The sequence below is a fragment of the Triturus cristatus genome, chromosome 3_2, assembly GCF_964204655.1.
Source record: "Triturus cristatus chromosome 3_2, aTriCri1.1, whole genome shotgun sequence".
Taxonomy (NCBI): Eukaryota; Metazoa; Chordata; class Amphibia; order Caudata; family Salamandridae; genus Triturus; species Triturus cristatus.
Genome location: NC_140584.1, coordinates 381,031,472 through 381,058,259, shown reverse-complemented (window position 1 = coordinate 381,058,259; position 26,788 = coordinate 381,031,472). Strand labels below are relative to the sequence as shown.

General features: G+C 45.1%; 1 protein-coding gene across 2 annotated transcripts in view; it reads left to right on the top strand.

Annotated features, from left to right (window-relative positions):
- The window catches only part of RSPO1 (R-spondin 1), a 572,802-nt gene that overhangs the window by 531,130 nt on the left and 14,884 nt on the right, over positions 1 to 26,788 (top strand). For both annotated transcript variants that reach the window (XM_085647902.1, XM_085647903.1), the window contains 2 exons: positions 251 to 400; positions 4,733 to 4,921. In XM_085647902.1, the coding sequence (XP_085504028.1) occupies positions 251 to 400; positions 4,733 to 4,921 (339 nt within the window). The remainder of the gene's footprint in view (positions 1 to 250; positions 401 to 4,732; positions 4,922 to 26,788) is intronic.

Sequence of the window (26,788 nt, the reverse complement as noted above, 5' to 3'; positions counted from 1 at the left end):
ACCTGATTTTTTAACTCAGGGTATTCTGATGCAGAAGTTTCAGAAACAGGCAGAACTCCCTAAGTTTTGCATATGCCTACCGCAGATGAAAAAGCATAATTTTTCCACTCTTATGGAAAGGCCAATTCACGTGCCTGTCCCTTCGAAGTTTGAAACAGAATAAAAGCAGTATGAAGTGTTATAAACATTTTTGTAGAATAATAACAGGTATCTTTGTGGATCTAACATGTTGAATGTGTTTTCTTCCCAGGATGCAAAATTGAAAACTGTGAGGCATGTTTCAGCAAAAACTTTTGCACAAAGTGCAAAGAAGGCTTGTACTTGCACAAAGGGAAGTGTTATTCATCCTGCCCAGAGAGTTTTGCTGCTGCCAATGGCACTATGGATTGCAGCAGCCCTGGTGAGTAACTATGATAGCCGAGACACTAGCCGGGGTTAGTGAAACACAGTGGAAAGTGCTACAATATGGCACAAATTGAACTCCTCCCCTGCCAGCTATGGGTAGGACAATCTAGTTGACTCAAATTCCAAACAATCCAGTGGCAAGAAACAATGAAGATAGTGGGCAGACTAGCCAAAACCCAGACTGGGGAATAACATCTCCTTTTGAAAGTCGAGTATGTGCTCTTCTTCAACATCCCTTGGCGCTACTGTCTTTAGAATTAAAAAGGCATATTGTGATTAAGCACTACCTTTACTTTGTGCCATCAGATCAGTAAAGTGAAATGTTTACTAAGCAATGTCTGGCACAATGCTGTTCATCTGAATAAACCCAACACCAAATTACAACAATATAAATGTACTAGAAAAATAATGGAGTAAAGTTTGGTATAAGAGTCTACAATTAAAATACATCCATAATTAAATTGCAATAGAAAGTTTAAAACGCTGACAAGATGGTATATTGCGAGAGCCGCATAAATCCTAAACTAGACTCAACCTAATTTATGTGCCTGATTACAGGATTCCAGTTATAGTAGTTCCTACTGTTTTCCCACATGATTCGTGTCAATTCAAACCTGGTGCAAATTGTGCTGGTAAACAATACAAATTCCCAGTTTATGTAACTGGGAATGAGGGAAAATCAGAAGATACAGAATTAGCACGTTATTGGCTATTCTAAGGTCCCTCCTCACAGCAGGGTACTCTTCAGCCTGGAGCAGCCACAACAAAGGCACTGTGCATCTGGCTATGAACAGCCACAAAGACAGTGATCAGGAAAGAGAGAAAAGGCTGTCCTCATCTACAGTACCCTTCTCGCCCTGAACAACAGACTGAAGCCCTCTTCAGCCCCACCATCAACCAAGTGGTAGTGCACCTAATTGAATTTCTATTGGAGCCTTGTCTCCTTTTTCCACAATTTACTGTCTAGCTCTCCTCACTTCTGCTTCCTGATACACTGTCTGGGAAAACAACTTCAGCCCACCCTGTGCACAGAAATGTCTAGGACGTCCAAATGGAACCCATAAACCTTCATTACTCTGCTTTGCTTACACACATGTATATATATATATATATATGCACACACTACAATAGTCACAAACAACATACCCTTGGATGGGATTAGGTGGCAAAACAGAGTTTAAATAAATCTGTTTGCGCATTGCCGAGACACTCTCAGCCAGTGCCTAATAACCAATTTTTAGTGAGTGAGTTAAAAAACCTTCTATTTACAGATTAGTGAAGGAAGACATTTAAGTAAGAACTTCTCTTTTTCTACGTCAACTCCCCTTGTACAGCATACAGACCCTGTACCAAGGTTGGGATAATCCGGACTTTGCTTAAGAGGGCTGTCCAAGGCTTGGCACACAGCAGGCAAGGGCTCTTAGTGTTTGAATGATGTATACACTTAGAATCACATGTTTAAGCTGCCTGTGCTGCATATGGGACACCTTGTAAAATGTTACTCTCTGCAGCTTACATTCTCCATCTATTTGCTAACTCAGAAAGCCTTCTCCCACTGTACTCCTAAACACTGCATGAAAAGATGACATTGAGTTACTCTCGCTTGATAACTCTCCATTCTTTCTTCAGAGTGATCCATCTTCTTTCCTTCCATACCCCTCATGAATTCTATTTCTGAGTATAGCCTCCTCTCACTCTCATGTCTGTATGCCTCAATCCTTCTTATTGTAATTCTGCAATTGGCTGATACCTCATCTCTTAGATCACATCCTCTCCTCTTACATTCCCATCTCAGTAATCTAACAATAACTAATCTCCATCAGCCCATCTATTCCACCAACCATTCACTTGAAACCATAGAGCCCCCACTAATGATCACACCTACCTGGTATTACTATATAACAAAAGTAACTAGGATAAATGGATGCAATTTTTTTTGAGAGCACATTACTAATCATAATAAGCCAACAATAAACGCTGGACTAACCACTAACCGTGGGTTCCAGAGTAACATACTACTCGCTGTAAGGCTCTTTTACGCCTCTTCAGGGGTAGTAAGCACTATATAATTACAATTACAATAATTGTGCATCTGCTAACCAACAACCGCCCAATGTAACGCAATTTGCCAGTGAACAATTACCTTACCCATTTATGTACAAGGGTCAAAATATCCCAAATTGTTTTACGCGCACTAACTGCTGACAAATCTATAATTTTGAATCTTTGCCTTCTGATAATTGTATAGTAAAAGCAGCAAAAAAATAGAAATAGTACCAACCACATTAAATGTAGGAGTGAGGGGAGAAGAAGGAAATGTGGAAAAGAGAGCTGAGAAACAAAAGACTATTGAGATTATGCTAATATTTGAGACATCAAGGGCCTTGTGTGGTGGACATTCCATCGGCCTGCACGTCTGCAGATATGATGCCCTCCACTCTCCTAGTGGAGACCACCTGGCTTATTTAGAGATCCCACTCAGGGAGGTAAAGATCTTACTGCCTTCAGTGGAATAGCCACTGTGGTGGATTTATTGGAGGAGGTGGAGTTTATTCTTGAAAAACAAAAGGCTTTGCCAAGCAGGCTTGTCAAACGTCACCCATTTAGAAACGTTTTTTGATTGTGGCAGATGGTTCAACAGAGGCTGTGCTCTTCCCCTGACTCTCTCTGGGGGAACGCAAGGTTGATGGGGTGGTAGCACCATTGATTAATGTTAGTACCTCTACTCTTCCAAATTCTAAATGAAGTTATTTAAGCACAGGGCATATGGAAGGCAGTGAAATGCGGGGTTTGAAAGAAGAGTTAGACAATGGATAATCAAAGAAAGCATGTAAACAATGTGAAAACAATTATTAGTAGTTGTTTCTATTTAAATATACTTTATGGATATAAATTAGGCACAATTGCAAAATATATTAGTGGCATATAGACAAATAGAATGGGTGGACAGAAGTTGTTCCTGATAGTTTCATTTTTTCAAAATAAATATAAAAGAAAAAGTGAAAAACTGATTTACAAAATTTTAGAGGACTGGTGGAAATGTGAAATAATTTGAGACAGAAGAGGGCATAGGGTGACTGATAGATAACACAGTAGAAAATAGGATTGCAATATTTCAGAGAAGCCTGAACAAAGAAATAACTACAGAGAACAGTCATAACAGAGACACAAAAAACTCATTAGAGAGAAAGGTTGTTAAAAAGAAAAATAATTTTTGGCACATGGAAAGAAAATTAAACCTACTAAAATATATATTTCAATATTTAAAAGACACATTTAAATAGCAAGATTAAAGATGCTACAACAAGATGAGGCAGGGGTTTGTGTAAATGATCCTTTTTGGGTTGCAATCCATGGTAACTTAAAGCTAGGCTTAGGTTTAGGTTCAAAGTTACAATAGCAGTTAGCACTAAGGCTCAGATTACAGTTAGAATGGGACAAATGTTAGAGTTAGGGCTCAGGGCTCGGTTTAGGAGGGTTTCAATAAGGTGGGTGAAATGTATTTACATTTGAAAGGAATATTCTATAGAAGAGTTACTTTAAGGTCCATCTTGTTTTAAATAAATCTTTCTCAGTGGAGGTTTCTCTGTAAAGGCATGATAAAGTTTTAAATAAAACCAAAGTCCTGCATTTTTAAGTGTGCACTGATCAGCAACATAACTTTTAGAACTAATTGTGATGGTGTAATACAGCTTATTAATGACTGTGTATGTTATGTACTGTCTTCATTGAAGACAATCTACAAAATATCTGAAACAAACTTAAACATAAAACTAAGCAGTGGTAGAGTAAGTGGGTGTATGTGCCTTTGTCTGGAACAGTGATAGGGATACAGGCAGCAGGTGATAGAACAAGTTACAGAAGAACTGCTGAGGAAAGTGGAAATGAATGGGTTAAGGAGAACCAGAGGGAGTAGCCAGATCTAAAAAGTTATGTTCTGATCTACAACGGTATAAAAAGAGTGAAAGTTCAGGTGACAAGATGTAAATAGGATCTAGAGCAAGAGCATGTGTATGACAAAATGTAAGGATGAGAAGATTAACAAATGGTGGTATAATGTAAGGATGAGAACATCAAGAAATGTTGGTATAATATGGCAAGTTTTTAGAGTTGTAAAAATGTTTTAAAATAAGGGTACTTATCACCTTAGAAATAAGACAGGAACTGTAAAGAAGGCCAAAATGTACTTTGCTAGTTGGTGTACGTGGGTACTATAAATGTCATACATGTGTGAAAAGATCGGCAAGGCTTAACCAGACAAAAACAAAGACAAGAAAATGTAAGATGTAAGGGGTGTGAAGAGCATCTGTTTTGTTTTGTTCAACAGTGCAATGTGAAATGAGTGAGTGGGGCCCTTGGGGTCCCTGTTCAAAGAAGAAGAAGCTTTGTGGTTTCAAGAAAGGCACAGAAGAGCGAAGTAGACGGATCCTGCACGCGCCTTCTGGAGACACAACTGTATGTCCGGTCACAACTGAAAGCAGGAGATGCATAGTGAAGAAGATGCCGTGCGCTGGAGGTATGTGGGAATTAGCTGACTATGTGTGCAGCACAAACAAAATGCTCGCAATGTTTGGTCCACAGTCCTCAAATGACCTCACACTGCAAATTTGAATTTTCAGACTGACGTATAAATTCTGGTTTTATAGTGGTCATTTCTCCATCATTAACCACATTTCTTCTTGCCAGCATATTATTGTGAAAACTAGGTAACCTTGAGAAGATAAAAAAATAAACTTTTGAAATGATAAATTTCATAAGGTAGCTACAAGCACTCCAACCTCACTGAACTGGAAAACATCTTATAATGCATGCTATGTTTCTAAAGCGTTCGAACAGTTCGAACAGCTAAACATTTAACAGTACTTTTATCAGACAAAATGTGGGATACACACCATTCACCATTAGATTTTGTTTGTTTAGTAATTTGGTGGTTGTTCTGTGCCAGTTCTATAGCTTTGACGTCTGCAGGGATGCATGTTATAATTCAAACCCTCCATCCAGAATACCCAGGTTGTGTATTGGTGTTATGAGGAACTCTATCAACTAGATCGTGATAGAACAGCGACTGGTATCGAATGCTGCAAAAGCAACGAACAGACTTGCATCAATGACCTTCTCTTTGACACTCTACTTCCACCTGTCAGGAATATCCTGAAAAGCTTGTACTCTATGCATGTAAAATTTAATAGGGTCAGGGAAAGCATTGACTATGTTTCTGTTGCATTGATCCGAACAGTGAGTTAGGAGTTTGGGCTTTTGGTGGTTGGGGCACACTTGCAGGGTGGTACTGGGCCTTCACAAAGGTTAGACGAGTCATTTGAATTCCTTATAAGCAGAGTCAGATTGATGTCACATTACCTAGTGATATTGTGTTGTTAGCGTCCTGCTTTCGATAGTCAGCACTCAGACTTTGGAATTCTCTACATTTGTTTGTTTTTCCCTCATGTTTCCCTGGTGTTAGGGTTCTGTCTTGATCCCCCACTGGGGGGTTAGTGCTCTAATGTGTGTTTGCTCCTCAAGAGGTTATATCCACCTTGTCATATCGCTCCAGTACTTGCCAATGCTGTTATACGGAAGAAGCAGGTATGGCTGTATGCATCTTACCATTGGGGTTCACATAACACATACATCCTTGCTATCACAGTTAGTGCAGTTACCTGTCAATCCTCTAACCTTGGTGTCCCTCCTACTGAGACCTCCTTCATTGGGTAGAACTGATGCCTGTCAATACTTGCATGTAACCGAAGACTATCCAGCTGTCTGTGTTTCTTATCTCCTATGTACCCCATTTCTACCTCACATGTATACTTACAGGAATGCTTGCTGTGTGCTTTTGACTTATACTAGCGCAAACTTAAGGAAAGCACATCGGAGTTCACCTGCTATTCACTTGATCCATGATAATATAAATATCAGCAATTGCTATAATAATTAATAATACATGTTACTTTATCTGTCGAATCTCTTACAAAATGTGGGATCAGCCTCCATACTATATTTCCTCATCAGTAGTTGTATCTGTGCTTTCCAGCATTGTCTCCTATCCATTAAGTGCCCATTCAATTACCAGTTGGTTTAAGATTTAAACTCTCGCTGTAACCAACAGCCCAGGTGCCTCCTGATAAAGCACCTTTTTTATTATATGTCTGATTGTTCCCTTTTCTTCCAAATCAGCTTGGTATAGGTAAAATAAAAACCTTGCATTGTATTTATTCCTAATAGTTGTTATACCTAAATCTGACCTTAAAGCTGAATATGGTGTCCTCTTGCAGAATGATAACCATTTTCTATATGCACATCACTGCTGTTGCAAGAATTTGTACATGTGTGCAAGGAAAAGTTAACCTTTTAACTGATCTTCTACCAAATTGGATATGAAATTTATGAAGAGCTCCAGCTTCCAATTTTTAGAAGGCAAACACACTATGCGAACCATTGTATGCATGTACCTAAAAGTGTCAACAACTAAATGGTGTAGCTGCAAAACCATTTTGAATGCATGCTTATGTGCAACTGGGTAGATAACCGAAAGAAAAACATTTTGCAGAAGCAAAATAAAACTTGCAACATGTATCTACCTGTGAAAAAAGTCTCTACACCACATTGTATATTCTCATCCTGAATCACATTCGATCATAGTCTCTCCACCAAGTTTAGTTCCAAATTTCAAGTTTATTTAAAATTGATATAGACTTTAAAAGAGGTGAACAATATATACTATGATTTTTAATTGTTATTACTCAAAAAAATTATAAAACAATATTTTAAACCTCCTTATGTTACGCAAGGGAATACGAGCTACAGTAATCAAATTAAAACGTCTTCTAAAATATTGGCAAAGAACTCCTAAAAAATGTAAACATCATGAAACAAACTTTTTTATTTAAGTGATGCATAATTAGGTGAATTGATTCATGATGAGTTTTAATATTAACCTTAGGTATTAATGGAAATCCCTTTAAAAGATTTCTGAGAATGACTTGTCAATCCTCTAAACAACGTCTTGATGGAAAGAATACCTAATCAGATAATCTTACACTGGGAGCAATTTGTAAAAATTAGATACAGTTGATCCTCACCAAACCAGATGTAAGAAACTAACTTTTTTGAATTTTTAAGTTGATACCATGGGCACCATTAGCATGGCGGGCGGACTTTGTCCGTGTGGCGATCGTGGGCAGCGTGCAGGGGCGGGGAGCGCTAAGCACGCATCCCCGTTCCACGGTTGCCGGGAGAAGGCACTACAACTCCCGGCAGCCCTGGTTTCGGTGCACCGGAAGTAAACTCCGGCACTGCGGACGCTACAAAGCCCCTTCTCTGAAGAGGTTCGGGGCTTGACAAACGTCCCCAGATGACGCGGAGCTCGGGAGCATGGGAAGAAGTTCCCGCCGGACCGCCGAGCCTCCGAACACTGAGCCCTTCGTATTCAGCCGTCCCTGAGAGCCTTGAAGCGGAGCCCGGCATAGCGGATGGTATTCCCCGCAGGATTGCCGAGGCTCCATGTACTGTTTCCCCTACGTGGCAGCCCAGCTTGTTTCCGCCCATTTTGTTTCCGCCACGGAGCTTGGCAGAGCAGAAGGTAATCCCCGCTGGATTGCCGGAGCTCCGTGGTCCACAATCCATGGGTTGCCTGCAAGCACTATTTCCGGAGAACAGCTGGGAGAGATGCGAGGGCTGATATCTGCACTTCCAAGGCTCCTTGCAACGGGCCACTGCTACAGGTATTTAGGTGTATTCAAATGAGAATAGCGCAGGAGCACTTTTCGTGGGAAGTTCCCTGTCACGCTTTTGTTTTTACTTTTCGCCTCACTTGTTTTGAGTCTATCCCATGATGCCGCAGCTGTGATTGAAACAGCAAGAACTTCTGTATGGTCGACGCTGCATTTAGCGAATATCCTGACTCCCTTTGCTCCTTCTGAATCCCTCGAAAGAAGGGGCGTCAGTGTTTATCTTCCCAAGACTATTACCTACCTCCAACTGGAGAACTGCAGTGGTTGCCTTGTGAGTAGGGAGGAGCCATACTGAGATCGGGAAGGTGGGGGTTGTTTCTTGTTCTGTCTTCTCCTGACACCCCCTGCTTTTTGTCTCTTGTTGTGCACCTAGTTACCTTCGAGGAACCCCTACGCCTCTTGCTGTGCGTTGCCTCCTGACGAAAGAAGCAGGTCTCAACGGAGCAGTCTGGTCTGCAGAGTTTATTATTTTATCCACTTCCCTTTTCCCCGGGGTGCCTCTGCGCATGGTAGTGTGTCATTCACTATATGTGGGGTTGCGCTTCTGGGAAGAGAGAGGCTAATCTACATGTCATCGTTCCTGCTGACGATCTTCAGAGGTTAGTGGCTTTCTCACATACTGAGCCACTGGCATCCGACAGATTGTCAAGCCCACGACTTTTTGTCAGCCTGAGCGATGGATACCAATGTGGTTTTGGCCTCCCTGTTGGAGAGCCTTACCGCTCTTCAGCAGGAACTACAAACCTCACGACAGGAAACCCAAGAGCTAAGGAGTGAGGTTGGAACCCTGCGTAGAGAGGTAGCGGGCATCTCAAGAAACGGCAAGTCCTATGCTTCCGGGAAGGGCTCACATATTAAAGAGTGGACTCTTCCCCCACCTGCCTCATCCCCAGGGGTGGGGTCACAGGGCACTTGTTTCTTTACCACCCCCACAGCAACACCACAGCCCCCAGACACCACCCCCACAGTTCATGTCATACAGAACCCTGGTGTTCCTTTTGCCCCCCCAGAGCGTTTCTATGGAGACTCAAAGAAATTCGAAATCTTCCTCAATCAAAGTAGACTCCATTTCCTTTGTAAACCAGCCATATTTCAAGACAACGCTTCAAAAACGTCCTTCATGATGTCATACATGGGTGGCAACACAGCTAGTTGGACTATTCCACTAATGGAGCGGAATGATAACATACTCCACAATTTCAAGGATTTTTGCTTAGAAATGCGGAAGCTGTTCGACAGAAAGACGCATATGATGTCGCTAGACCGGGAACTGATCACCCTACGGCAAGGGTCACAGGACTTATTGACCTATATCACTACCTTCAACCGCCTCGTGGTGGAAACCGATTGACCCCTAGAAAAAAGGACGACTCTCTTCTATCAAGGACTACACAGTGAGTTGAAGGACGTCCTCTCACAAGTGGTCCAACTGCCACACACCTGCGAGGAATTAATCGAACTCACTATACAACTCGACCATCGGATGCAAGAAAGAAAGGGGGATCGAAACAGAGGAGAATCACGTTACGTCGTCCCCAGATCCCGAGCGGCCCCCGAGGAACACGTCAAAACAGCGGATGGAGTTGAGCCCATGCAAATCGGTGGGATCCAAGGTCCACTCACCACAGAGGAGAGAGAGAAAAGGCGCCAGCAGAAGCTCGGTCTGTATTGTGGGAAAAGTGGGCATTTCATCAGAGACTGCTGAACCCGAGCCAGGATACCGGGGAGAGGAGTGAGTCCCAGAACACAGACAACAGCCCAACAGGGGGCGGAAAACTAAGGAACCCAATTATGGACGGGATCTCCGTCTTGGGTTCAGGTTCTAGTACGATCCCTTCAGTTCTAGCCAACACCATTCAGCCTTCAGTGGCACACATGAACGTGAATGTAATCTTATGGGTCACTTCGGTCAATACCCTCAGTGTATCCACCTTACTGGATTCTGGAGCCACTGGGAACTTCATGGATCAGCAGTATGCTCGGAACATCGGAGTCCCTTATGAACAAAAAGAGACCCCTTCGATTCTAAAGGCAGTGGACGGTAAATCGCTGACTTCTGGGCCTGTCAAATACCACACAGCTCCTCTATCCCTACAGGTCGGTAAGGACCATTATGAACTCATACAGTTTGACCTCATTTATTCTCGGAATGCCCTGGTTAACCTTACATGACCCTATTATCCGATGGACAGAGCGCACCGTCTCGTTGTCGTCCGCCTTTTGTAAAGAGCATTGCACCAGACAGTCCCTGATCCAGGAAGGCACAACCAAGACCCAGGCTGAGCTGCTAGCCACAGGATGTGAAGAAGCGGGGTTCTGCTGCTCTACCCTACTACCTAACGAGTACGAGGAATATCAGGCTGTCTTTGACAAACAACAAGCTACCCAGCTGCCACCCCATAGACCTTACGATTGCCGTATTGATCTCATCCCGGGAGCCAACATCCCCTGTAGCCGAGTGTATGCCCTCACGGAGCCGGAAACGCACTATCTCAAAACATATCAAGAGGAGAATCTTGCTTCCGGTTTTATCAGGCACTCAACCTCCCCAGCATCCTCTCCGCTTTTTTTTATTTCGAAGAAAGACTGCGATGAGCTTAGGACGTGCATCGATTATAGAGCGATCAATAAGGTCACTGTAAAAAACAGATACCCTTTGCCTTTGATACCAGTGTTGCTGGACCAATTGAAAGGAGCTCAAATCTTTACCAAGCTAGACCTACGAGGCACCTATCACCTGGTACGGGTCAAGATAGGCGACGAGTGGAAGACGGCCTTCAGAACCAAATTTGGGCTGTATGAGTACCAGGTGATGCCCTTCGGATTGTGCAACGCCCCTGCGGCATTCCAATTTTTTATGGATGAAGTTTTACGAGGGCTGCTGGAGACCATTTGCATTGTCTACATCGACGATATTCTGGTGTATTCGACCAACCTTCAAGACCACATCCGTCATGTGAAAACGGTGTTGAATAGATTACGAACACACTCGTTGTTCGCTAAATTGGAAAAATGTCTGTTCCATGTAAAGGAAGTCGCCTTTTTAGGGTATGTCATCAATGCTCAAGGCTTCCAAATGGATATGAGTGAGGTGGCAGCAATAACACATTGGAAGGCACCCCATCATGTGAAATCCGTTCAGTGCTTTCTGGGGTTCGCCAATTAATACAGGCGTTTCATCAAAGATTTCTCCAAACTGATACACCCCATTTGCTGTTTACTGCGGAAAAACACCCTATTTGTGTGGTCCAGAGAAGCGAATCAGGCATTTGAAGCACTCAAGGAGAGATTCACCAGGGCTCCCATCTTACGTCACCCTGACCCCTGCCTACCATTTGTGGTCGAAACGGATGCCTCACAGTATGCGTTGGGTGGAGTACTATCCCAACGGCACCCGGATACCGGACAACTGCATCTTGTTGCGTTTTATTCCAAGAAACTCACCCCCTGTGAAGTAAACTATTCGATAACCGATAAAGAACTGTTAGCCATTAAAAGGGCGTGTGAGGAGTGGCGACATTACCTCCTGGGAGCGCGTCATACCGTCGAAATATACAAAGACCATAGGAACCTACTGTTCCTTAAAGCCGCTAGAGCCTTAACTCCACGCCAGCTGCGATGGTCTTTGTTTTTCTCTGACTACGATTTTGTTATTAAATACAAACCCGGACCACAGAACGGTAAGGCAGACGCGTTATCCCGATAGGATGAACCCATGGACCAGCCCAAGGAAGAAACAAGAGAGCCCCCTGCCATCCTCCCTGCTTCCGCCTTCCCGGAAAAGATCCTCGCCTTCATTGTCTCTCAGGATTTCCTCGAGGACGTGAAAGTAACACTAGCAGATGTAGATGTCCACACTTTTATACAAGAAAACCCGGAACATTGGAGTACCGCAGGAGACCTGCTATTCCATGATCATGCTTTGTATGTACCACAAACGGCCCTACAGCTACGAGTGCTGGCTTGGGTTCATGACTCTCCCTAGGAGGACACTTGAGGGAATACAAAACCATCGGCCAACATAGAAAGATCCTTTTGGTGGCCCACGTTATGAAATGATGTGCAGGAATACCTACGGAACTGCGCCGTGTGTGCACAGGGTAAATCCTGACACTCTAAACCAGTGGGCTTACTACGACCTATACCGATACCTCCTCTTCCTGTGAATGATACACCACTATCCTGGTAATCATCGATCATCTAACTAAAATGGTCATTTTATCCCACTCAAACGACTACCTAACTCGTCCGAACTCGCTATGGTTTTCTACAGCACGTGGTTAGAGGCATGGGATCCCAAGAATCCTGATCACCGACAGGGGAACGCAATTTACTTCCCGTTTCTGGAAGGCGATGTGTACCACAATAAACATGGAGGCCCGTTTGTCCTCCAGTTATCACCCCCAGACCGATGGAAAAACGGAAAAACTTAATCAAACCTTAGAGCAATACCTACAATGTTTTACGCTTCAAAATACCTCGGACTGGTACCCCCTGATCTGGATGGCAGAATTTGCTTATAACAACGCTGATCACTCTAAGTTGGGATGTTCACCCTTCTTTTGTCTTTATGGGTTCCATCCACATATGCTCCCTTTCGACTGGCCCGTTGTGTCCAAACACCCCACCATACAGGAACATCATGCCCATTTAATAGCAGTGCTTATCGACGCCAAACACCAATTGGCCATATCTCAAACCGCACAAAAACGTCAGGCAGACTCAAATAGGGCTCCAGAACCCGCATATCACGTGGGGGATAAGGTATGGTTGTCCACAAAAAACCTGCACCTAAGGGGAGTAGGCAAGCTAGCTCCCAAGTACATCAGGCCTTATAGCATTGAGGCAGTCATCAACCCCGTGGCTATGCGTCTATCACTTCCTCGCTCTTGGCACATCCACCCCGTCTTTCACGTATCACTGCTCCTCCCTTGTCCTGCAACTACGAGATTACCATCTAGAGCCGCGCCCCTTGAGGTGAACGGGCAGTAGGAGTACGAAGTCAGCGAAATCTTAGACTCCCGAATAATCAGAGGACGATTACAGTGCCTGGTGGACTGGAAGGGGTATGGGGTTGAGGACAGGACCTGGGAACCCTAAGGCAACTTACATTGCCCTCTTCTATTGAACCGCTTTCACGCCCAGAATCCGGGTAAACCGGGTCAGCCGCCGAGACGGCGGTCCTTTAGAGGGGGTTCTGTGGCAATCGTGGGCAGTGTGCAGGGGCGGGGAGCGCTACGCACGCATCCCCATTCCACGGTTGCCGGGAGATGGCACTACAACTCCCGGCAGCCCTGGTTTTGGTGCACCGGAAGTAAACTCCGGCACTGCGGCCCCTGCGGACGCTACAAAGCCCCTCCTCTGAAGAGGTTCGGGGCTTGACAAACGTCCCCAGACGACACGGAGCTTGGGAGCACGGGAAGAAGTTCCCGCCGGACCGCCGAGCCTCCGAACACTGAGCCCTTCGTATTCAGCCGTCCCTGAGAGCCTTGAAGAGGAGCCCGGCACAGCGGATGGTATTCCCCGCAGGATTGCCGAGGCTCCATGTACTGTTTCCCCTTCGTGGCAGCCCAGCTTGTTTCCGCCCATTTTGTTTCTGCCATGGAACTTGGCAGAGCGGAAGGTAATCCCCCCTGGATTGCCGGAGCTCCGTGGTCCACAATCCATGGGTTGCCTGCAAGCACTATTTCCGGAGAACAGCTGGGAGAGATGCGAGGGCTGATATCTGCACTTCCAAGGCGCCTTGCAACGGGCCACTGCTACAGGTATTTAGGTGTATTCAAATGGGAATAGCGCAGGAGCACTTTTCGTGGGAAGTTCCCTGTCACGCTTTTGTTTTTACTTTTCGCCTCACTTGTTTTGAGTCTATCCCATGATGCCGCAGCTGTGATTGAAACAGCAAGTACTTCTGTATGGTCGACGCTGCATTTAGCGAATATCCTGACTCCCTTTGCTCTTTCTGAATCCCTCGAAAGAATGGGCGTCAGTGTTTATCTTCCCAAGACTATTACCTACCGCCAACTGGAGAACTGCAGTGGTTGCCTTGTGAGTAGGGAGGAGCCATACTGAGATCGGGAAGGTGGGGGTTGTTTCTTGTTCTGACTTCTCCTGACACCCCCTGCTTTTTGTCTCTTGTTGTGCACCTATTTATCTTCGAGGAACCCCTACGCCTCTTGCTGTGCGTTGCCTCCTGACGAAAGAAGCAGGTCTCAACGGAGCAGTCTGGTCTGCAGAGTTTATTATTTTATCCACTTCCCTGTTCCCCGGGGTGCCTCTCCGCATGGTAGTGTGTCATTCACTCTATGTGGGGTTGCGCTTCTGGGAAGAGAGAGGCTAATCTGCCTGTCATCGTTACTGCTGACGATCTTCAGAGGTTTGTGGCTTTCTCACATACTGAGCTACTGGCATCCGACAGTCCGCCCGCCATGGCCCTGGGAAATGGGACCGCCCTCAAAGCATGCGGCGGTCCCGCAGATATAATTAAAATGCGCACGCCACATTGGCGGGCGCATCCCGCATTGTTAACATTGCAGCACCACAATGCCAAGAAGGCATGTCGTGCAGTTCCATGCACAACATGGCAGGCACCGCGCGGTGCCTGCCATGTTGTGCATGGAACTGCAGGAAAGGGGGTACCATAGGTACCCCCCATGTGTACCCCCCACCCCCCAGGATCCCTGGGGGCCCACTATGGATCCCCAATGGCAAGAACCGCCTGCCTTTCCGTGGCGGTAGGTCCCCGCCTGCATAATAATATGGATGGCGGTGTCTACCAGACACCACCACCATATAAAATGCTTTTCCGCCCGGTAGGCAATCGGGTGGATTGCCTACCGGCGAAAAAACGGCGGGCGGTCTTCCCCTCCGCCGGGGTCCCCCCCCCCCGCCATGGTAATGTGGCGGGGGGAAATTCTAAGTGTGCGGAGGTTTGTGGCGGGCAGATCACCCGTTATCCTAATGGACCCCAATGTGCCCTGCCCAAGCAAATCTTGCATGACAGTTTGAGTTTTTGAAAATAATCACAAATACCCATGGGGCCAAGCCCTAAGAAAATGCATGTTACAGCTAAAACCTTTGAGTGCAGATTTTAGGTAACTGGAGAAGGTCATTGAGGGCTAGATGTAAGACCACTGAATTTTGCAACTCGCAAATTGCGACAAACTGCGAGTTGCAAAATTCATTGTACAACAGTGTCTTACACACTGTTTACGATTCCCAATGGGGTCGCAAATTACATGTCTCATAAATACTAATGAGGCTGTCACAATTAGGAATGGCTAGCACTCCCAGGGATCAGCAGACCACCATGTCTGAGACTGCTTTTCAATAAAGCAGTTTTTTTATAATTTAGCCCGTTTTCCTTAAAGGAAAACAGGATGCATTTAAAAGAGAGAAATTAGACTTTGCAATTTCATTTTTTAAGGGCAGGCAGTGGTCCCTGCAATTGGAATTGCGGGTGCAAAACAATCATACATAGGCTATGGATTCGCTATTAGGAAGGGACACACTTGGCACGCCCCTTCCTAATAGGGAGTCGCTGACACTATTTTGCGAGTCGTTAATAGATTAGCGACTCGCAAAATAGGGTAAGTACATTGTGCATCCATTTTTTTGTGGTTCGTTTTTTTTTAGATATTAATCTTTAAAAAATGCCTTGCAGCATATTTGCCTAATTCCCTCAAATTTCCTTCTAAACGTACGGGAGTTAAGTCAAGTAGAATAACATCGCAAATGTACATTAAAGTGTGAAAACATTTAGATCCCAATTTCGCTGGAATATTATTCACAGGTGATATTTTGTAGAAAATGGTACATGCCGAAGGAAAATATAAGTGGCGCCAACAAGCATCTTCGCTTAGGCCTTTGTGAGTGCCAATAAGTGGAGAAAGACCTTTGTTACCCCCAACAGAACTTCACACCCATGCTGACAAATAAGAAACATCATGTGACACTTACTTATGCCGTAGTGTAGGCCTGTCAACCCCATCGAACGAGGTTGAAAAGTCAATAAAAACTGTATATACAATTTGTTTTACACAACAGATTTATCTAAAATGGTCTGTAATAAGTCTATATTGTCCATAAGTGAACGACTGGGTCTTAAACCTGATTGCTCCAATGGGATAATGTTTGTATTTTAGGCCCATGACTCAAAATGTTTTAAGACCCCTCTAACAAAAATGTTTCTAACGACATCAAGGACAAATATTTGCTGATAGTTTCCAGGGATTTGTTTTTAATTTACTTTTTGTGAAGCGGCTTAATATCACTCTCTTTCCATGATTCAGGAACAACGCCTAACTCAAAACAGTGTACAAAGATAGACCTCCGTTTTTTCCCCCACAAAATAACATTCCTTTTCCCAATAAGATCAGAATTTCGTCAGGCCGCACTACAGCTGAAACCCTTGTTCTGTTATATAGCCATAAATGTAGTCACAGGAGGGAGGCGAAAAAGAATCATTTAACTGACTGCTAAACTGGGGTTCCAAAACCTTCATCTTGTACAGGTTGAAAATATAATCGACCGATATTGGAAAAGATATCACATGTGCTGAAGTTTGCCCTTTAGAGCCACAGTTTAGAGCTACAATATGGCAAAATGACTTTGATTTTTTTTTCTTGTACATCTCGATTGAGGAAATACCAGTTCAAATCACATTGTCTGTTTTTTTATGAGCCACCCGATATTTGATCAGTTTTTTTCTGAGTGAATTAATTCATTTTATAAACACTGAGAGCAAATACAGTTGACAGCTAAATTGTTATTTCCTGGCATTTTATGATTACTCAAGACACCACTCCATATTCATCATTAGCAACAGAAATTCCAAAGTGCTCTAAAAGCCCAACCCTTGGCCCATTCCGTATCTCGCCATTCACTCAAAAAAAGCCATTTTTCTAAGATTACAAAAATATGGATCACCTTTAGTGCTTTTCTTGAGAGTGTTTATGTAATTTACTTTCTCGTTTTCAAAATATTCACTTCCATGCAATTATTCTGATCATACCTCAATATGTATCTCCCCTGACACCTCTATGCCCTCTGGTGAGTCCTTTTTCCATCTCCTAAATCAGTCTTTTTCACATGACTTTTAAACTTCAACCAACCCGGTGATAACTTGTTTGTAGCCAACCCCCCGTTCAATCATACAAATGCTGCCTTCCTACAAACAGAGTAGAGAAATCTCTTTTGGGGCGAGTCTTTTTAATAGATACTGCCCTTTGATTCTCTCTCGCTCTTACAGCCATTTGAACTCTGACCTTCACCACTATGTGCTATCGCTTTACTAAACCATTCACTCCTGGTGAGTCTTATGATGTTCTCTTGTGCACAGTTTTCTCATTTTGAAGAAAATCCTGCTAACAAATTGCACACCATTATCTCTAATCACCATTTTGGGGACTCTTCATAACTATAACTTCTTTTTAAGAAATTCTGTCACAAGCATTGTGCTCCGCACACTAACACCTATTAAGTTTACTGATTATGTTGATTAGTCCAGCATTCTGAAAATGCACCAATCACGCAGAGTCAGAGATTCAAATAGCCCAATTATAGCTAGTCCCGTCATGGACGAGGTTCTTTCTAGAACACCAATAGGCAACAACGGTGCCTTCCTGACTGTTCTGGACTTGTCAGTAGATGCTAACTGTAAGCAACACTTCACAGCTTCTGCCACTTGAAGGTTGAAAGTTGGCTACCGATACAACTATTTGATCCCTGCTCTTAATCAGATTTCTGCCCATATCACCCTAACGAGCCATGCAGGTTTTAGTTAGAGTTTGGTGAGAACTGAAGAGTGGCAGTACTTTCAGCAGCACAGCAGTCCTTCTTCCTGGCAGAGTATCCACAAGTTCAGAAATGGTAGTGTCTGTGATGTAATAGGGTGGACTCAAAATTAAGATGCTTCACAAGCAAACACACAGATATGTTAAACTTCAGATCTAGAATTGAAAAACGACATCTGTATGACATACTTTACTATCAGTCCCTGAAACTTTAAATAACTAAAACTGCCTATTATTAAAACCTCAATATCCTCCTCCTATATGAGACAGACACAGTATTGCCGCAAGAATATGTGTTGAACAGCCATTCATAAGGCCGTTCTCCCTTTTATAAGCATGTTAAACAACAGGCCCTACTGTGACCCAATTTAATAATACTTAATGTATTGACCTTATAGGTATAAAAGGGCCCTGCTAGGAATCAAACTCATGATCTGCAAGTAACAGCAGATGTTATCACTGACCGTCAACTCAATGAGTCATCCTCCTGGTTTACATTAGACAAAGCAAAAACTTGGACTAGTGATCTGGAAGCAGAATTTGGAAAAGATGCTTTCTGTTTACCTAGAAGGTGCAGTCAGGTGGGTAGAAAGTAAACTTTAAAGAAATGTAACACATAGGGTAGCCCTGACCATGTGAAATTCCATACAAAAGGGAAATCAAGTGCAGTATTCCTATTTCATCTGGGAATTCTGGAATTTAAGTGGGCATTCTTAGGGTACCCCTCATAATCCCGGGTAATTCCTACTACCCCTCTTAAAATTAATGATCTGTGCAGTATCAATAGTTTAGGAGAGGGGGTTGGAGAGAATCTGTGGCTTCAATACCAGGGCACTTGCAATGAGGCTACGGTTGTGTGGCGAGAGCTGGTGCCAAGCATGACTGCAAGCGATTTGCCTTGATGCACAATGGTTGGTGAGAATCTAGTGGGTAAGATGATGAAGGCATTTATGGATGGCTTTGGGGTGTCTATCCTGGCGAGACAGGTGGAATTGTTTTTGCACTGGGTTAGCTACAGGGGAGGGCAAAGCTGTTCATTGTTCAGCACGCAGGACTTCAGCGTGAGGCCTGGACACAAGTCCAGAAATCTGCCCCTCTGCTGGTCACAACTCAGACTACCGCCTGCTCTCGCGCTGTCCTAGATCCAGCCCTCAGCCCCTTCAAATGTGCCATCAAAGACCCAAATAAACAATGACTGGGTAGGGTTGACAATGAATAAGTCACACATAATCATGGGTTCTCCCTGGCGTGCCCATGGGCATTTTTACAACACTGAGAAATTATTACTTCGAAATTGAACATTTCAAAAGTGAAGAATTGAAATCATAAGAATGGAAAAAGTAACAAAGAGAGGCTGAAAGAGACAAGGGATGTGATGGAAAAGGGAAAGATTGGAAAGGAAGCAAAGGGAAGGGAAAGGAAGGGAAAAGAAAGGGCACGAGGACACTATATCTAGTAATGAATAAAAGGGGCGATTAACGAAAGACAACAATTACATTAAAAAAACGATGAAAGAAAATTGGTGAGTAGCGGAAAAACATGCAAAATTATAATAATGTCATGATAAAGGTACAAAAGCGAGAAGCATAAAGTTCAAAGTAATACAACTAAAATTCAAAATAAAGAGGCACTTGGTGCCCATGAACATGATATGGTACTCATGAATTTGAAATGTGTGTGCCCATGCCCCTCTATAAACAGGTGCACATAGAATAGCGTTTCATCAATCGTTGACTCTATTGGTTGCATAGATGGTAGGGGCCTTGCAGACACCTCTCTCTCTCTCTCTCCCTCTCTCGCCCTCTCTCTCTCTCATTAAACAGTGCGCCTGCCTCACAGCCTGCTCCATACACACCCTTCCTTTCGAGAAGGAGTTAATCTTTTTTGAGGAGGATGCACCATGAATAAGTGTGTGTCAAAACTGTGAAACAAAAAATGCTGGGGGTGGCGATGTGAAATATGGAAGCTGGCCGCCCGCGTGAGTTCCTTGAAGCATTTTTCTGAGTGGTTATGACTGGAAAGTTGTGGGAGGCACCAGTTAGCTCTGCTGTTTCAAGCAGAAGCAAATAGGTGAAAACAGCTTTAAACTAGCACACATCCTGTGAAATGTATTTGGTGTGGCCGTAAAACATACGGACAGCAAATAAATACCGAAGAGTAAAGGTCCCTTCTTCCGTGCTTCCCACCCACGCTCTTGGCTGCGTATCCCCTGTTGCAAAATCCTCGCTGGCAACTCACTCTCCTTCGGACCCTTGGAAAATAAATTGCAAATTTATGTTCCTTTCATTCTCTTACAAACCCTAGGGAGCAATGCAAGAAGCATGTTACACAATGGCACTGACACCTGAGAACGAGCTGTTTAGGTGTTTTTCTTTGTTGCACGTGCCAACAAATGTAAGTGTTGCCGCCTCACAAGAGGCTGAGGCTGCGCCCCAGTTGTGGCTACACAAGATGTTGAGGGAGCGGGGGAGAACCTGTAGCTCAGATTCAGAGCAGGCGCCTGTTCACCATTTTCAGATTCCTTGTGTCTTCTGATCAGGGATGGTGGAAGGAGGATGGGCACCAAAGACTTAGACTCTTAGAGGGTCGCCGCTACCCTCCAAGCAGGAGCGCTGTATTTGTAGCACTGACATTCAGTGTATCCCCACCTGAGGGGTCAAATGGTGATTGCATTACCTTGCTGTATGGACATGCTGACCCTCCTTCTATTGAGCTGTATGCATGAGCAGTGTGCTGGCACTTGCCTTACCTACTGACCTAACAGGGAACTCTTTTACCCAAGTACAGTCCATGGTCAGCCGCAACAGGTAAGAGCGGTTGGGCAGGGTTGGGGGGGAGGTTCGACAGACAACTACGACAGGAAATTAAATAAATAATTAATTTCCCCTCATCGTAGTCTGTCAAAATCCCCCCCACCGCTCATACCTGCACGGGCCGCGGCTGTCCATGGTGCACCCCAGCCAATGGGAAGGCTGCATGCTGTGCTTGCTATGGCAGGGTTGCTGTAAAGCTCTGCTTCTAGAAGCAGCCTAGTACAAGTCACTTCCTAGGTTGGTGGGACTTGTCCACCAGCAAGGGTACCCATATCTAGGAGGAAAATAAAGCTGTGATAAGAGCATATGACTCTTTAATGTTAGGGGATTGGCGAAGGTTTTAGCAGAGCAGGAGCCCTACAACAATCGGCAGCATTCTTGCCCACAAAACTGCTCGGAGGTGGGAAACTGTTGATTGATCAACGGTGGAGCCTTCACTGGTTGTCAATCACTCATAGCGACCCATCTGCCTTTGCTGCTGTGCAGGCAGGGAACCCTATTTACAGGGGGCCTTCTAATGGAAATTGACCTGTCTGGGACCGCTGTTTGAGACATGGTGGACTTGGACAGTAGAAATCATCAATAACCCCCTTACATGCAAGAAAAAAGTACACTGAGCTACTGGATTTTTATATAGCAAAAATAAATTCCCACCTTGTGGGTTTCTTTCTACAATACAAAAATAATGCTGGCCGCCAAGACATACTAAAGTACACAAAAATGAGATGAATGGAATGCTTAAATTAATCTCAGCCACTGGTAATTCCTTAAGGCCGCATCCCAGTCCATTATTATTGTGCACACCATGCCACCTCAGTTTGGACCCAGCCATATGCAAATCAGTCTTGACCCTGCTCCAATGGGAATTGTCCAGCCAGGAACTGCCAGGCCAGGTCCTCCGTGAATGGGAACACAAGCAATCCAGGACCGGATTCACCCTAGTTATCGCTTATCAGTCAAGTATTAGGGCTTGACTGTTCCCTTTGGAGCAATTCAAGCATTCCATCCATCACTTTTTGTGTACTACAGTGTGTCACCCTAAGTTGGATGGATACGCCCAGACAGGGTCCCATGCACACAGTGCCATTGGAATCAAACTATACCTGGCTGATGAGCCCTAATAATAGCAAAACAGGTCCTGAGTTTTTTCACTTCATCAGCAGCACTTCCAGATGCTGTCACTACAAACCACAAAGTTTCCCGCGGCTCGAAGCCCACAGCACCACAGCAAGTGTCTGGCGTGTGTCTGTGCCGCAAGCCCCTAGCCATGACCCTTGCCAGGACCCGAGTCTACGGAGGACTGGGACTCAGGGGCTGGATGAAGCACGGGCAGCATTGGTGTGCTGGTGCCCTCTCACGCCATCACTTCATCCCCGGGGATCCTCTGCACGGTGCATGGGGCAAATGGGAAGAAGGCAGCACTGGCACACCCTGGAAGCCACTTTGCAGCCATGTAGCAGCTGAAGTTGCTCAACCCCTTTACACACTGTCAACAACCCAGCAGTCCCCTCAGCAGAGATCTGTGCAACCTGCTGTATAATCCACTGTGAGAAGAAGGGAAGAAGGGGAAAAAGGTACAAAGGAGCTAGACACCTTGAGGGCTTTAGGTCAGGAGGTGCCAGAGGTGTAGCGGTGAGGAGGCCGTGCTGGTGTAACAGGTGTGCAGGTGTTCTCGTGCCCCTCCTGCAGGCATTAAAGCTGCAGTGAATCGTTGACCACCCCCACGCAGCAGCGCAGTCTGCGGAGGAAGGCCGCACCAGTGTGGACTGCCTTTCTGTTGCTCCTATTGCCCTTACTCCCTTGCCTTCAGTCTGAATAACTTCCTCAAGTGCCCAACCCTCAAGCTCATTCCACGGCTTCAAATGGTGGGTGATACATTGCTTAATCTGCGCTTGACTGCAATAGGGTATAGCATATTGCCCCAAGAATCTCCTGGGTACAGCAGCAGAAAAGCAACCCTTGTGCAAAGGAAACAAGGGAAATAGGCACTAGGCTGCTGGCACTGCTCGACGCACGAAAGCAGACAGCGTTAGGCAGCCTTAGGCTGGTGTAGCCTGTGTGCGCTGAAGTGCCCGCCCCCCAACTCCCCTAACCATAACCGCAAAACCCTGCACCCACTAGTCACCTGCCCACAGCAGCTACAACTGCAACCCTCAACAGGCACGGCTACCAGAGATCTATTGGCAGACAACTATTTGAAAGCTCCCTGTTGCTCTCAAGGAGTTAGAGGAGGAACTTGAAGAGCAAAGGTGCGTCAGACCACTAGCTAGCCCACTCCAAACTGAATGAACCATCAGGGCAACGCCCCCTTGCAGTGCCCCAACTCCCCTTAAAGCTCTGTGGCCCCACAAAAGGCTCCAAAAGGTCTGAACGTTGCAAAGTCTCCACCATGCGGTCAGGCAGTGAAAGGGCACCCCAACCCTTGACAAGAAGAAAGAAAAATCTCCAAACACTGTTATAAACTAAATGCATCAAAGCAGCTTGGGAAAACCAGTCAATAATTTCACAAGTGATTCACATGTTTGAAAGATCTACAAAAATACCACAAATATTTTAGTTTGTAAAGGACCCTCTCAGGTAATTTTTCACCCCCCATGCAACGCACACTTACTCCCAGCTCCTATCTCACCACCCAAAAGTGACAACAGCTTTCTTCAAGAGCCAAACCAAAATCCTGAGCTCTGTACAGGGCCCTTGGACTTAGTAGTAAAGGTTAGGCAGGAAGAGAACATAGAGTCTGCCTGGCTTCGATAACTGACTTGGAGCTACTCTCACTGAAGTCATCAACTCCCCGATTCTCCCTTGGTCAGTCGGTATTACAAATGCCACCCAGATTGCTATTAACAAATGGTGCCCCACTTCCAATCAAGGTTAGAGTTAAAAACAACCAAGGGCCAAACACCTTTGACCTACAACCAGTAGCGCAACCCTCATCCAACCGCAAAGCAACTGGAGTTTCACCAGCCCCGTCCTGCCTTTGTGTTGAGCTCACTTCAGCATACCTTACAATATAACCAAAGGAAGGGCGAACTACATCATCAGAATTTAACACCAATAAAGATAGACCCTGGGCCTAAGGTCGCATACCCCTACATACAGGGGGTGATTACAGCAAGAGTACCCCATCTCTAAGCAGCATCCCACCCTCAATGCCCCAAGCCACTAGGCTCAAAGCGGATGTAGGGGCTCAAACAGAATTCCCCGCACACCACAAGAGTTTGGGGAAAAATCTTGCTCTCACGGAGCTAACTCAGCGGGATAAAAGCCACAGGGAGGCAGCCCAATCCCTCCATGAAAACAACATCAACAATGGTGGAAGTCCAGAGGTCTTAATATCCAACACAGACTGGTCTCCTCCTTTACCCCCACACCAACAAAGAGAAATAAACGGCAGCATCAACACCAATCCGGGGTTGCGGGGACACCCACCAGCTGCCACCACCCTTCTGACAGAATCCACTGACCCTTTGCTGGTCCAAATATTTAGAGAAAAGAGCATAGCAAAGTCAGCATCTGACCACACTGGTCAATTACCCGGAACATCACCTGAGTGAAATCAAACAGTTTTTATTCCAGAATATCAGTCCAAGGGGAGGAACGACATTCTTAATTGTGGTAACACCCTACAAATACTACCTTAGAACAGATGACCACGGATGATATTGAATCTGTTGAATTCTTGGTTTCAACAGACAACAAGATGAAAGAGCCCACTCTCCTGATCTGGGCCTCAAATCCGCTCACTAGGAAAGTCTAGAAGGAAAAAACGCTTTTTTGCATGGGCAATTAAAATCAGCATGCTTCTCCCTGCAGCCTACCCAGCTGCGCCTGCCTCCCAGAAGCAGGACCCAATGTCACATGCTCTAAGAGACAACACTCAAGTATATTCGATCCTTAGGAATCTCATAGGCGAATCGATCTCACCCGCCTCTCGGACGCACAATACTTTTTCCACTACAGGTAATTGTAGTAATGTACGTCTAAATCTAGGCTTTGTTTCAGTGGCCCTTTATTGCAACAAATGAGCATGACAAATTAAAGCTCAAAGACCTCAGCCCCCTCAAGTATTTAACTGATCAAAATCCCTGAACCTCTGCTCATTGAATATAAACAGCCTGCAGAATAATAATCAGAATAAGGATTTAACAGCTCTCTCCTTAGGGAGAACCAGATTGTTTACCTACAGGAAACCTGGGCAACACACCCGTGCTCAAAACAAACAAGTCAGACCACCCAAAGGTAGCCATAGCCCTTAAGACAGAAATGATGGAATCAGGTGATGATAGCATTTTAATAGTCAAATTGCAGAATTGGCATAAAGAAATTAAGTCCCTTCTTTTACTGATCAACCTATATATCCATCCAGACTCAGAATCAAGGAAGTCAATATCATCAAAACTATCAAAAATCTTATTAGACACACTACAAGACAAAGCAACCACACATATCCTAGCCACAGGGGACTTCAACATGAACTTATTGTGGCCCTTTGCCCGTTTTGAGCAAATCATACAACAGGATCATTTTTGGGCCGTCCCTGCCCAGTCTCTTAGAGACAAAAGCAATAAACCTCGGGACACAAAGACCGTGGCAGTAGCAAAGGATCTTGAATCCCTTGAGTCAAGAGTGCTGAATGGCAGATATCAACATGACACCCCTCTGGAGTGGTCCTTTTCCTCATCAGGTTCATACTCTATAATAGACTTTATGGCAGTCCTTCTGCACATTCTTCGTCTAGTTACATCATACCAGATTGGGAAAATGGGAGACAGTGGTCCTTGACCCTGGTCTTTGACACCGCTTCCCCCCCGGCAGCTGGAATTGCGCTGTGAAGGTAGGATGACTCCGCAGCCCCTGCCCTTGAGGGCCTCCTAGGTTCAGTACCCGCCTCTGCTGATTGTTATTGTTGTGGACCTTGTATTCTATTTTCTACCCAGGTTCAGTCTGTCCCGCCGCTGATTGTTATTGTTGTGGACCTCGTATTTTATTTTCTACCCAGTCGCTTATTGTATTGCATTATTATTTTTGTGCCATTTTTGTTTATTTTTTAATTTTCTTTTTTGCAGTTTGTCTGTGCCCCAGCACACAGACGAGCAGGTTTTGTTTCAGCCTCTGCCCCAGCTGTAGTTTCTTCCCGCTTGTTTCCCACCCTCCCGCCTCCCTGCCAACCCCTCCCACCTCGCAGGACTACTCATGGAGGCCGCTGCTCGGCCGCGTCTTTGGTGTGCTGAAGGCGTGGCAAAGGCAAGTCCTGTCCGTTCCCGTCTGTGACTGGACCACGCCCAGCACCAGGACCCCTGGCTCTCCTGCCACCCATCGCTACACCAACTCCAAGCTCTTAGCCCCTGCTCACAGAGGCCACAACAACAGCTGCTGCATTACCTCACTGAGACATACAGAAGGACCCTTCAGTTTCCACTGCTGCTGGTTCACCTGCAAAACCGAAACTCATCAGACCTACACAGCCAATCTCCATCCCTTCGGAACAGCTCCAGTGCATGCTTCTCAATGCCAGATCCCTCTGCAAGCACACCACTGAAATTTGGGACACTATCACCTCTTCCATCCCCGACGTGATGTTTGTCACTGAAACCTGGCTCACACCATCCTCAGCCCCCGACATCATGACTGTAACATCCCATAGCTACAAGGTGATACACGGAGACTGCACCAACAAACATGGAGGAAGCATTGCCATCATCCACAAGGAGACCCTCCAAAGCACCACCACCGAAGATGACATCTCACCAATCATGGAAAAACTCAACTTCCAAATACAAATTGTTGCGAACACTACCATCAGTGGAACCCTCGCCTACGGACCTCCAGTTCCCCACCTCAGCTTCTGCAAAGCGATCTCCGAGCTCAACGCCTCGCTGGCAATCGACTCCAAGCACTACATATTCCTCAGCGACCTCAGTTTAGAACCTCTATGACCCCTATGACACAAACTCTACCAACCTCATGGAGAACATTAGCAAAATCGGACTCACGCAACTGGTCACCAGCCACACACACTGTGCAGGACACACCCTGGACCCAATCTTCA